Source organism: Henckelia pumila, chromosome 4 (assembly GCF_033568475.1).
Source record: "Henckelia pumila isolate YLH828 chromosome 4, ASM3356847v2, whole genome shotgun sequence".
Classification (NCBI taxonomy): Eukaryota; Viridiplantae; Streptophyta; class Magnoliopsida; order Lamiales; family Gesneriaceae; genus Henckelia; species Henckelia pumila.
The window spans coordinates 59,261,143-59,275,125 of NC_133123.1; the positions used below are offsets into that span (position 1 = coordinate 59,261,143).

General features: G+C 34.2%; 3 protein-coding genes across 8 annotated transcripts; 2 read left to right on the forward strand and 1 right to left on the reverse strand.

Annotated features, from left to right (window-relative positions):
- Positions 1–2,337: 2,337 nt before the first annotated feature.
- Positions 2,338–5,777, forward strand: LOC140894661 (probable magnesium transporter NIPA6). Its single transcript, XM_073303226.1, has 9 exons — positions 2,338–2,906; positions 3,529–3,585; positions 3,696–3,786; positions 3,895–4,055; positions 4,156–4,283; positions 4,402–4,539; positions 4,848–4,940; positions 5,027–5,144; positions 5,280–5,777. The coding sequence occupies exons 1-9, from the start codon at positions 2,783–2,785 to the stop codon at positions 5,366–5,368; spliced, it is 999 nt and encodes a 332-aa protein (XP_073159327.1). The 5' UTR covers positions 2,338–2,782; the 3' UTR covers positions 5,369–5,777.
- A 1,918-nt stretch (positions 5,778–7,695) lies between these two features.
- Positions 7,696–8,975, reverse strand: LOC140861048 (disease resistance protein RPP13-like). The gene is made up of 2 exons (XM_073264055.1): positions 8,544–8,975; positions 7,696–7,716 (listed from the first exon to the last, which is right to left on the reverse strand). The coding sequence occupies exons 1-2, from the start codon at positions 8,973–8,975 to the stop codon at positions 7,696–7,698; spliced, it is 453 nt and encodes a 150-aa protein (XP_073120156.1).
- On the forward strand, positions 8,375–12,416 carry LOC140864734 (serine/threonine-protein phosphatase 7 long form homolog). Of its 6 annotated transcripts, none has more exons than XM_073269074.1 (6): positions 8,376–10,165; positions 10,253–10,275; positions 11,200–11,585; positions 11,655–11,767; positions 11,847–11,934; positions 12,020–12,416. In XM_073269074.1, the coding sequence occupies exons 3-6, from the start codon at positions 11,295–11,297 to the stop codon at positions 12,341–12,343; spliced, it is 816 nt and encodes a 271-aa protein (XP_073125175.1). In that variant the 5' UTR covers positions 8,376–10,165; positions 10,253–10,275; positions 11,200–11,294; the 3' UTR covers positions 12,344–12,416. The 6 variants fall into 6 exon arrangements, with proteins under 6 accessions (XP_073125177.1, XP_073125175.1, XP_073125176.1 ...); XM_073269072.1 differs by having other exon boundaries at positions 8,377–10,165; positions 11,117–11,585; XM_073269076.1 differs by lacking the exon at positions 10,253–10,275 and having other exon boundaries at positions 8,375–10,165; positions 11,213–11,585.
- The last annotated feature ends 1,567 nt before the right edge of the window (positions 12,417–13,983 follow it).

Here is a 13,983-nt window from a genome sequence, read left to right on the forward strand (position 1 = left end):
AGCGCACTCCCTTTCAATCTCCTCACACAAAGAAACTGAAATTTTGAAAGATTGCATGACATAAGTGGGAATCGCTTGCAAGACTGACTTAATCAGGATTTTTTTTACCTCCAGCAGAGAACCATTTGTGACCCAACCTTGAATTATTTTTACCACATTTTCCACCAGATATCGAAATTGAAGTTTCTAGTTCGTCATCGAAACTGAGGGAAGTCCCAAATAAACGTCATGACTCATGACGTTGAACCACCGGTATGCTGAGAATCACTTTAATCAAATCAACCAACGCCTGATTAGTGTTATGACTGAAAGAAAGAGCAGACTTCTCATAATTAATAAGCTGGCCTGAGGATTTCTCATACATATGAAGGTCCCTAACTCTTGCACCCTCCTCCATAGAAGCCCGGAAGAATAGAAGGCTATCGTCAACAAAAAACAAGTTAGAAGTTTGTTTTGCAAAATCCATTTTACTGAGAGAAATATAATGGTATCAAATCATATATTGTACAAGAGATATAAATAATCACATCCATACAAATTGATCGGAAGATAATATCTCCAGTGCGGGCTTCAAGTTGAATTATAGGGTTTTGAAGTCAACAGAATCCTTACACCAATAGTTAGATGAGCCATTATTAAGTAGCAATCCATCCATTATCCTTTAAACCGAATGTAATTGAAAAAAAAACGTCTCAACCAAGTATCCCTTGAGTATGGTGGGGAAATACCTAGTTCAATCCCATATATTTGATATATTTTTTGGTTTAATCTCAAAATTTAATTTGGCATTCCCGATTTAGTCTTTAACGTCCACAAATTTTGGCCGATTTGATCATTTCGTCAATTTAATTATGCGTCGTTTTTTTGTAACGACTCACGTCCTTCCAGCGCATCCCTACCCAGCATATAGAATGAGCTCGGACTGCATGGTTCGACGGGCATCGCACCTCATGACATCCCCACCCCTGGCAGTGGGTTTTTGCCATTAGTACCAGGGATGATAAGAACTTGTACTTAAGTCTGGAGGTGCAAAGTTCTATGCCAGGGATGGGAAGGTCATGAGGTGCGATGCTCGTCCAACCATGCATGCGGTTCGAGCCCATGCTATAGGCTGGGGAGGGGATGCGATGGAAGGACGTGAGTCGTTACAACCAAAAGTCTGTCATTTAAAAAAAATCAGTAAATCTCTGCAACGAATACACCTTGCTAAAGCTAATGATAGACATGACATGTTTCAGTAATGTCTCTAAAATCGGTCAAAATTTGTAAATGTTTAGGACTAAATCAAGAATACCAAAACGTTTGGGATCAAACCGGGAAAAAGGCTAAACATCTGAGACTGGACCATGTTTTTCTCTAATTAGCTTTAACAATTAAAACGACAAGAGGATCAACTCAGAAAAAATATTTAAGACTAAATCGAGAACACCATAATAATATTTAGACCGAACCAAGAAAAGAATCCACCATATGAGTCTCAACGATGTCTATCCGAATATGGGTTTAGTGCATGCCGCCCACAGGGCACTACCCTGCGGGTGATGTGTAACTCCATGATTGGTAAAAATTAGTGGGTCCCACGTGGGGCCCACTAATTTTAACCAATCATGAGCCGCCACGTCATCCGCAAGATACTACCCTGCGGATAGCATCTACTCAACCCCGAATATGATGTAATTTACTGGCCCACTAATTTTAACCAATCATGAACCGCCACGTCATCCGCAGTACACTACCCTGCGGATAGCATCTACTCAACCCCGAATACGATGTAATTTACTACTTTACACGTTTGGTTAATGAATTTTATTTACCGATAAAAAAGACGTAGACATCGCATGATTGCATAGTCCAATAAACTTATTGATTAAGCTGTACATATTTGAAGAGTCAACAAAAAAATTTAAGCCAACCACATCTTCATTTCCATGAAGTTCAACTTGTAATTATCAAACAAACTTTACAATCTTTTCCGTCAGCAATAAGGAGAGTAATACCTTTTTCTCCCCTATTCAAATATTAAAATCAATATAAAAAATTTAATATTTGAACCAAAGACCACGACTCATTTCAAATTTTATCCTCTAAATCAGTTAGGTTGCTAAAAATAATCTTCAATCAAAAAATTTTTCCAAAAATTTAAAAAAAATTCGATGATAATTTGGTTCAAGTATTTTTGTTTCCTATCACAAATTTCGTTTTTTGTTTTAAAAAAGAATGATGTGTATATTAAACGTATGAATTTGTGTTCCAAATAAGCCAATCCACGAGGCCCACTAGCAATTATATTTTAGTATTATTTGCAATAAATAAATGAATAAACCAATAATAAATACAACTCACCGGGGACCTGTCCCAATGAGAACACTGAGCCTTCGACAGTTCAATTTCTTTATTTTTCTCTTTAATTTCTCAGACAACGCAGCTGATTCAACGTACCGACACCCTTAAATCGCCCAACGGCCAACGGAGTTATTTCCGCCGCCGTGGGGAGTTGTACACGCCGGATTCCACCTGCTTTCCATACCCTTTGTTGCTCTACAAATTTGTCGTTGTTAAGAAATCTTGAAATTGCTTCTGCCGCGTGATTGGCGGGAGTTTGGAGTTTGTCTGGATCTTGGATTTTGGTTTTCACAGCTCTGAAATGATTGGAGCTCATTAGGTTGCAGTTTTTTTTTGTTTGTTTAGTGGGTTTTTAGTCGACTGAGTTCGGATCAAGTGTGCGGATATAGATACAGAGGCTCCGTGGTTTGTTTGTAGATAATATACTCGTAGAGAAATAATGGGTGTTTCGGATAATACGAGGGGGTTGATTTTGGCAATGCTGTCGAGTTTGTTCATCGGGGCGAGTTTTATTTTGAAGAAGAAAGGTCTACAGAGGGCAGCTGCTGCTGGTACTCGAGCAGGTATAGTTTTCATATAACTAAATGCCCACGAATTTCTGTTGTTCCATCGGTAAAGATATTAGCTTTTTGCTGTTTATGTTGACTTGTTTAAATAGATCTGTGATGCATCTATTTTTTGAAGGGGGCAAGCGTTTTGGAGCTTTGGTGAGGGGTATAATAATTTCTTGGCTGATCTGTCGATAAATTTCAAGCTGACGAATTCTGCAGTCAATGAATCTTGTGTAGGATTGATGGATGCAAAATTTGGAAACAAGGGTGTTCAAAATTTTGCACATTTATCTGGTGGGATTGGGTATTGTGAGTAATGTGATTAAACGATAGGCTAAAGTATTTGTTTGGGAACTCAAGAAACAAGAATAGATAGAGTCTGATCTGCAGCAATTTTGTTGTGTTCTAGGATGATATTTGAGACATTTCTGTTTACCAATTCTGAAAAATTCTTGTTTGGCTTGCCAAATGGTGCTAAAAGTCTTTACGGTATTCATATTGTAAAATGTTAATCGATTTTCTTACGCTGCATTATGTATCAATTTATTTGCTATACATTCACAATTTGTGCATTTCATGTTGTAGGATAAATTTATTTGCTATACATTCACAATTTGTGCATTTCATGTTGTAGGATTTGGTGGCTACACTTACTTACTCGAGCCTCTTTGGTGGGCGGGTATGATTACAAGTAAGTGAGATTTGTGCATTTGTTCTCCTTTTGCATCCCGATTGCTACGAGAAGGCGGATATTCTGACATTCTGATCAATATGTTGATAATTTTCTTGTCTTTCTTATAGTGATTGCTGGAGAGGTGGCCAATTTTGTTGCTTATATTTACGCGCCAGCTGTTCTTGTGACCCCCCTTGGTGCATTGAGTATTATCATTAGGTACATTGTTCATGATTTCTGACCTCTGTTACATTTGACGAAATTAAACATTTAGATAGATTTCTTTTTTATATCTGTGTAACTAACCATTTTCATGCATCTGAAAAGTGCTTTTTTGGCACACTTTATGTTGAAGGAACGATTGCAAAAGTTGGGTGTATTGGGATGTGTGACTTGCATTGTAGGATCTATAATCATCGTCATTCATGCTCCTCAAGAACGTACTCCATCTTCTGTACAAGAAGTCTGGTTATTGGCTACTCAACCAGGTCTCTCTCTATTTCTCCTTTTTTTTTGCCTCTCTTACGAAATGTAATAGTTATAAAGTTATTCGACCCTTGCTCATATCTGCTCGTTCTTTGTTTACAGCATTTATGATATATGTAGCCGCTACGGTATCCATGGTGCTAGTGTTAATGCTGCATTTCGAGCCTCTCTATGGACAGACAAACATACTTGTTTACTTGGGGATTTGTTCCTTAATGGGTGCTCTCACGGTATCGCTTTCCCATCATGTTCATGAAGAGCTTTTGTTCATTTTGTGGTTACTTACTCTCCTACATTGTTCCATGGAGAGGCTTCTCTTTATTGCTTATTCGATATATATTCATACAGGTTGTGAGCATAAAGGCAATTGGAATTGCGATAAAGCTTACCTTGGAGGGGATAAATCAATTTGGATATGCTCAGACTTGGTTTTTTCTTTCTGTAGCAGTAATTTTTGTGATTACGCAACTGAATTATTTGAACAAGGTAATCGTAAGATAATAATTTGGCAAGGTTCTTGATTCGAAGCTTTCACCTATTATTTGTGTTGATGCCTTCACAACTACCACTTGATTAATAAGTATCCAAATTAAGCAGTAGAACTTGTGTAGATTATCTGCCTTCATCATGTGCTTGCTAAACATCTCAACACAAGTTTCCTTCTTTCGGTCATCCAGGGTTTGGGTCCATTAATCTACAAGATTGCCTCTTCTTTAAACTAGATACAAAATCCTTGTGTCCTGAAACTTTTGTTAGTCTATTTCTCAACCTCATTCTGTGGTTGGTATGTTCAGGCGCTCGACACTTTCAATGCTGCCATAGTTTCTCCAATTTATTACGTGATGTTCACTACTCTGACCATTATCGCTAGTGTGATAATGTTTAAGGTAATAATTTTGTTCAAAATCTAATTTCACCAAGACTACGTAGCTTTCGATTGATGCGCTATCAAGACTCTTGCCTTGTTTCACAGGATTGGTCTGGTCAGAATCTGAGCAGCATAACCTCTGAGTTATGTGGATTTATAACTATCCTCACCGGTACGTTGATACTTCATATGACAAGAGAAGAGGAGGCACCTAGTACAACAGGTATGAGCCTGTAGCATATCCTTTTTAAGTCCGAGGTTCACTGTCATGGGACACAATTGTTACAAGCTGTTAAATAAACAAGTAGCATGTGTGAAGTATTATGCATGTAAGAAAGATGTTCGTTAATCAACGCAGGAACGATAACATGGTATGATGGAGATCAATCAAAAGGATTAGAGGAAGCTCATTTTATCACATTACGCGGTTCAGATTACTTTAATTAAGCATTTCTTGCCTTAGGAGATAAACATGAGACATTAATCTCTGATGAATGAATTTGTGGTCGCAACCAAGTCATTTTTCATGGAAAAAACATGTGTGGGACAAGGCGAGCATGCTGCGCCTTGCCTTGGATGGATTGAGGCAAAGGCGAAATAATTCTACGGTTGGGAGGGTTCGAGACTATTTCGAATCTTTGCAGAGTGATTTTTCATCAAGAACTCTCCTCAAGGTTGTAAATATGTATCTGTGGTCTGTACTTGTTATTATTATTATTTGTTAGAAGGTTTTGTAAGGTGGTTGTTATTTTGTTCATTACCTCAGTTTTGATGGTGCAATGTTATCAGTGGCATCGGAAGATGTTTAACATAGTTTGATTTTTATGTAATACAAAGATTCGTTTTAATGAAATCCTTTTCATCTCAAAAAAAAAAAAAAAAAGATTCGTTTTAAAAGAGGCGCACTCTTTGGCAAAAATACACGTAATTTACACATGATTAAAAAGTGGATGGATTCGATTAATTTTCTCTATCTATTCTTTAAATATGTTCGATAAAGTCCTTTTGAATCATGGTGTGTAATTTTTGGTTCTTAATATTTACATGTCGCTCCATAAAGATATGGACTCTACACTGTAGAGTCTACAGTAGGCGTTAACTTTAGATTTATTTTGATTTTGTTTTGTTTAGAATTTTGGTTTATCCTTTATACTTGATATTTTGTATTGTGGTATTTGGATGTGTTTTTAAAATTTAAATATGCTTTGATATGATTGATGACGTTTTAAAATTTGAATTTTAAAGGTTTCTCGTATTTAAATTTTATTGATAATTTGTTAGGCTTGAAACGCTCAGATGGTATTTGTCAATGTTTGAATATGTGTTGAGTTTGTGTCGGGTTCGTTTCCAATAAGTTACCTTGTTAATAATTGATAAATTGCCGCGTGCTTTGTTTATAGTGTGTGAAAACAATTTTTGCGAGATCTCAGAAACTTAACTGAACTAACAAAAAAGAATGTGCGATGCAAATTTATACCAACAAAATATATATGAATTAAAAACATATATATAGTTAAAAAATTAAATTTTTGAAGCTTGTGTTATAAAAAAAATGATAATATAATAAGCATAACACATATAAAACAATATGAATTGAAGAAAAAAATATTTATACATCCACAAATCATACAATAAAAAAGAGTTACAAAACATAATAAATCAATAATTTAGATAAATATATAATGATAACTAATGATCACATTAATATGTATCAAACTATAATGTTCATAACTAACCAATAAAGAGAGTCTATAAAAAAATTTAACATATAACATTAAGTTAAATTATCTTCTATCTTGTTAATTTCTTTTGTACATTTATATGAAAGAGATAAGTAATTTATTTTTAATTGTTCATAATTATTGGTTCTTAGAAACTATTGGATATTGTACTACTGCTTTTATTAATTTCATTTAAATTAATTTAATTTAATTTAATTTTTAATATATCATGATACTTGGTTTATTACCAATAAATTAGAATATTAATAAAAAAAATTTGACCAAGTTTTTATATTTTTTCCCTGATTTCCAAATTGTATAATTTCAGATAATGATTATATATTAGGTGGTATTCTGCTAACTACAATTATGATGTAATTTTATGAACTTCATTTAATAAATTATAAATTAAATTAACTATATATTTTATTAGGTACAATTATGTTAGGACAATTATATCACTCAAATTAATTTGATATAATAAATTATAAAATGTGAAAAATAGAATAAACTATTGAAAATATCAAATTAGATTTAAGTTTAATTGTTTATTATTTTTTTCATTTTATCGATATTAATTATTTATCCATTAAATTAGTATAATTTCATGTGATACTAATAGGCCATATATCAACTCATTTTTTGATTAATAAATAAAAAAAAATTGTTACCAAAAAGACGTCTAAAAAATTAAAACTCGGTGGTCATTGTTTTTTTAACATTCATTGCATGTCATTACAATTATATTGATATATTGGGGCAAAATCCCGGTTCAGCCCTAAATGTTTGGACACATTCCCGGTTCAATCCTAAATGTTTGGACATTCTCGGTTGGGGAAAATCCCGGTTCAGTCCTAAATGTTTAGACACATTCCCGGTTCAGTCCTAAATGTTTGGACGTTCCCGATTTCATCCCAAATGTTTCCCAAAAATTTCTGGTTTGCTCCCAAATGTTTTTATGTTCCCGGTTTGGTCCCAAATGTTTTCAAAAAGCTCCCAGTTCAGTCCTAAATGTATTACGTTCCAGATTTCGTCCCAAATATTTTTTAAAAGTTATCGGTTTGGTCCTTCCATCTACAAACAAAGCGTGATAAAAAAGACACTTACAAACAAAAGACAAAGTTAAATAAAATAGAAGCCGATAATAATAATAATAATAATAATAATAATAATAATAATAATAATAATAATAATAATAATAATAATAATAATAATAATAATGTCTTTCAAATGAAAATATAATCTAAATTATGCAAAATAAAATTATAGAATAAAATAATAGTAAAATTTTCTCACATCCTAATTTTTTAATTTATAAAAAGAGTTTTAAAAAGATATTTTTTTCCATCCTCCAAATTTTTCCTTAAATGTGCAAACATCATGAATGAGAATATAACAAAATTAATAGAAATGTGAAATAACATCATTAAATTTTAATTCATTAAGTTCCGTTTATTTTATTTAAGTTTTTATTTTGTAGCATCATGAATTTAATATTATCATTTTGAACATTGTGTAAAATTGATTTAAATTTGGATAAAAACTCTAATAAAATTTTGTTTTATTTACAAGTTGTGTAATGTTAAATATATAATAAATAATATAAAACTCAATCATAAATGATAAACACTACGTGATGTTAGTTTTAACACACGATGTAGATGGAAGGATCAAACCGGGAACTTTTGGGAAATATCTGGGACGAAATCGGCAATGTAAAAATATTTAGGACTGAACCGAGAACTTTTGGAAAATATTTGGGACCAAACCGGGAACGTAAAAACATTTAGGACTGAACCGGAAATTTTTGGGAAACATTTGGGATGAAACCGAGAATGTCCAAATATTTAGGACTGAACTGAGAATGTGTCCAAACATTTAGGACTGAACCGGGATTTTGCCCAATTTCCAGCAACATACTCCCATTGCCCTCGTGTCTTTTCTGAGTTTGCAAGAATCCCACCAACCAAAACAACTGATAGAGGCAATCCTCTGCAATTCATGGCAATCTTCTCTCCAGTCTTCTCCAATTCAATAGGGCAACATTCCTCCGCAAATATGCTTTTACAAAGTAGCTCCCAGCTTTTCTCCTTGTCCAGAAAATTAATCCGAAAGGCACACCAGCCAAAATTAGCAGCCAAGTCTGATAACCTCGTTGTTATCACTATTCGACTTCCATTTTCGTCAATGGTAAAGAATAATTTTACATCCTCCCATGCTTCAGCGCTCCACATATCATCCATTACAACCAAATATCTTCTTCCAAACAAACCTTTGTACAATTCGAGTCCCAACTCATCTTCATTTCTTTGACTCATTACTCTTTGACTCATTTCCGGTTCCAATCCAGACCATCTACACTCGGTTCACTCATTTTTCCAGTAGACAACAATGATATTTTATCCGCATCAGTTTTTCCAACACATCTGAGAGCTTCTAAAAGAATATCTCGAAAACTATAATGTTGCGATATGGTAACCCAAAAACGAATGTCAAAGTGTTGCACAATGCATAAATTATCATAAACATTTTTAGCAAGCGTCGTCTTACCAATACCACACATCCCTATGATTGGAAGAATCTGTCGAGTAGGTTGCTGTTCTGTGAGCCGTTCCATTATTTCAATCAATGCTTCATCAAAACCGACCATGGTGAAGTTCCTGGTGGGAGCAGGTTTAGGTTTAGGTAAAATAGTACTGGATATTGGAATTTCAGGCTTCGAATAATCTTTTATAGCTATCGTCTCCTGAATCTTGAGAACCTGTTGCTTGATTAAATCCATGGTCTTCTATGGGTTTGGCCAAATCTTGATACAAGTCACTATCGGCACTCTCATCATCTTTGCTACTCCTGGTTCGTGCTGCAAGGATTCGGTCTGCTATATGCGATTCAAGGGAATCTTCTGCTGCCGAAGCTGCTTCAATAATTTGATTTTCCAAATCTCTTTCTGGTACATTGCAGCCTCTGCGAGGATAAATTTCCAGAAATCGTCGCAAGAAACCGACATTTTCGTAATTGTTCCTGGTCGAAAGTGATTGGAGGGGTTTTTTTTTATTTTTACTGTAAAAAAATAAATAAATTTTAAAAATATCGTAAAATAAAAAAATTTCACAAATATCGTAAAACTTCACATTTGACAGCGGGCGATCATATACACGTATTGTCAGCTGCATTATTTCTTCCGCCCACCTCTATTATTTCTTTCGGCCCACCTCTATTATTGTTTACTTCAATTTCAATTTCTATGTATATGTACAAAGAACTTTTCTTTTTCTTTCTCCATTTTCTTTCACGGCATTTGTTCATCTTTCTCCATTGTTCGTCCAATTACAAATTCAAGAGTAGTTTTGGAATTCTTGCAACAAGAGTTTTTTTTTACATCAATTTTTCGAGTTTTCTTCGCCCTCTCGAAAACGTTATCCGACCAACCGTGGTTTTTCACAGTTGTTCACGGCCGCCGATCGTTGTTTAAGCTAGGAGGAAGATATTTAGGTTGGTTGGAGCTCTATTTCAAAACTTGGAGGTAAATTAGAGACTAAAGTTTTGAAATTTGGGTGTTTTGGTTCAATTGAGTTCCTATAATTAAAATATGTTTAATTGTTGGTTGTAGGTACTTAAAAAAGCCATTTGGAGGTAAAAATTATTTTTCAGATTTTTTTAAGCATTATTTTGAATTTTAGGTTTATTTTAATAATATGTTTTAGTATATGTTTTAAATTTCTTCTTTTTTATAATTACATATATTATCTAAATATAATAAAAATTAAATGTATTATGTATTGTAAAGGATAGTTATGTTACGTATTGTTATTATTTTAATCTTATAATATATATATATATATATATATATAAACTTTATTATTGTTATTGTTATTATATTAGATATATATGCATATATATTACCTTATTATTGATATACTATATAAATATAGATTATATTATATTATATATATATATATATATATATATATATATATATTTGAACAAATTAATCAGCTTTGATGAATATATATACTTTATTGTTAACGTTATTATATTAGATATATATGCATATAGACATATATTGTTATGTCTATAGATGAACATTTATTATATTTTATTTTATTTTTATTTTTTGTTATTTTGTAATTTTATAATATGTGTTTATTGGTTTGCATTATATAATTGTTAGTATATTTGTCAAGATGACAACAAATCGAGGGCCAATAGATTCCAGTGTGCTATATTTACAAGCAACACATATGTCGTCAGCAGTTTCTACAAATACAATTGATGACATAGTTCGAGTCAAACGATCAGATAATTTGATTTGGTAGTTATTTAATGATCATGGTTTGCACAGTCGTGTGATTACATATTTGAATAACATGGGGTTTTATGGTGTTTTGTTGTGTGGATCTCGACAATTTGATAATCATTTAATTACTGCTTTGGTTGAACGATGGCGACGTGAAACACATACCTTTCATTTTAGATGTGGTGAAGCAACCATCACTTTACAGGATATTTCCATTATTTGGGGTCTGCCTATTGATGGTGAGCCTGTAATTGGTATAGATGTTTCATACAGAGTTGAAGAGTGGCAGCATATATGTTTGAGTTTATTGGGATTTACGCCACTGACGTCGCATTTCAAAGGTGGTCACTTATCGATGACCGCTTTATATGAGTATTGCATGGCTGCACATATCGATGATAATAGTCCAGACATAGATGTCGTAAAATATACCCTTTATGTAGCATTAATGATTATTGGAGGAATCATGGTTCCGGATTATCAAGGAGGATCTATTAGATTGATTTTTTTGCAACTACTTCGGGATATTGAACGCATCAGATCTTATAGTTGGGAAAGTGCAGTTCTGGCATTCCTATATCGTGAGTTATGCAATGAAACACGGATAGAAAAAGCTATAATATCTGGGCCTCTATTTATCTTACAGGTATAAATTTTTAAGTTCATCTAATATCACATTATAATAATTTCTAATTTAATTTATTACTGATGGCAGGTATGGGCATGGAGCAGGATTATATTTGTTAATCCTGATATGAATGGATTATCTCTTACTGTGCGTCAAAATGAATTCGAGGAAAATATTCCATATGCTCCTTATGGTGCACGGTAATATTTGAAAAATATTAGCATTGTATAAATTACAAATTCATTTTGTAATAATTTTAATAATCTTTTTTTATTGTAGGTGGTCAAATGTGTTTAGTTACACTCATTCACCAACGCACGCTGTTAGAATTATAAGGGATTGCTTCGATCGTATGACTAATGTCGAGGTGCGTTATTGGATTATTGAAACTTTACAACAATTATATTAATTTATATTTATTAATTAAAAATGATTTTATTATTATTATGCAGTTTAACTGGATAGTTTACAACAAAAAAGATGTTGATGTTAAAGCGATCATTAGTACATACGATAATAGAATCTGGCGATGTGTTTGTCCTCTGATTTGTTTTGATATTGTGGAGATGCATCGTCCTGACCGGGTCTTGAGGCAGTTCAAAATGCGACAATCTATTCCTAGGCCTGCAGTTGACAACGATAACCTACACACTGTTAATAGAACATGTCATCGCAACACGGATTGGAGAGAGTATCATAAAGATGCAATTATTCTTTGGAATGAAAAATTGAGTAATGCTGCCCGAGGCGAACTGAAAGAGTGGGTGCCCGGTTAGCCAACTTGTGGCTAAGGGCTTTTATGACTCTATGTATAAACAATCTTTGTTTAATAAAATTTATATTCATTAATGGCATTTTCTTTGTCTTTCTTCATATTGTTATATTGTGATATACTATTGATGTTTTGATAAAGACCTTGAATATACTATAGTGTAAGTAAGATGAGATAGTGAATAAAGAGAGATCACTATTATGAAACATATCTTATAGTCACTGTATATTCTAAACAGTTCCTAGTCAATTGAGCCGTCCGATAATAAGGATAAGGATTGCTCGAGATCAAGACTAGCATTTGTGATGCCAAGTACCACGTTTCATTGGTAATGGACATGGAGATGTTCAAAGCATGCAAATGGATATTCATATGATGAATGATCGAACTACCCTATTAGAACTTTTCAAGTGGTTATCACTTATCGAGTGGATAAAGTCCGCGGTTTTGGTTGTATACCATTAGTCCTTACTACTTGAAACATCATTGAGACTCTATATGCTAGTACTGTACTTTGACTCGTTTATCGACTCTATTGGGGCCATCAGGTGTCGGGATTGGGTACAGTTATGAAACATATAGGAGTCGATGTTTTGTTGTCAAGGATTCGCCACATACTTGCGAGTGTGGATATCCTATGCGATCTGAGGTGTAGTAGCCCGTAACCAAAATCAGTAATTAAGGGATTAATCATAATTACTTGAATAGAGCTCGGAAGCTCCGAAGGTAGGTTCGGAAGTTCCGAACAGGATCGGAAGCTCCGATGCAGGATCGGAAGCTCCGATCATATTACGTCAGGCATGAAGATTGACTAGATCGGAAGCTCCGATCACCCCTATCCGAAGTCAACAAGTGATATTTTGACACGTGGCAGATCAGGATCTTCAGAAGCTCCGATGGCAGGATCGGACGTTCCGATCGTTGTCTATAAATAGAGAGCCGAGGCTTCATTTCCAATTGCCAATTCCGAGTGTTTCCCTCTCCTTTCTAGTCTATTCAAGTTGTTCTAGCCTTCCTAGGCTTGACCCGGCGATCGGCGAGGCGTTCGGAAGTCGTAGCAGAGTTGTGCCCTAGTTCTGGAGGCATCGACATCAAAGGGCTAACGACGGACGAAAGTATAGTTTTTGCTTCCTATAAATATTTAGGAGTATGCAATAGCTTAGTTAAGGCTTTTAGAGCACTTTAATGATAGTAGTATCATTTGAAAGTGTAGAGCAGACTATAGGCGTGGACCTAGAGTTGGTAGAGCTTGCACTGATTTGAGGTACAAAAGTACTGTTCGAGATATCCTGACTGAGTATGCATGTATTATGTGACTGCATGGTTTATATGTCATTGATTTATGCTGAATTCATTTGCATACTGAGAAATCTCCTTCGATATGTCTGTTAGTAGGGTTTTTCCCTATCCTGTTAGTAGTTGGACTTCCATCGATTTGGGTCCGGCATATCCACTGGTATTATGGTATGGGAGCCGCCTCCTGAAGCGACGGCACAGCGTGCTACATACCAGGGCCCGGTCTGTCTCTGTTATCTGATAATTGACCTCGAGTTTATAGGGAGTTCACTTTGCATGCATGTATACTCATACTCTCATACTGAGCGTTTTATGTTCACGTCTCGTATTTTTTTTTGGACACCCTAT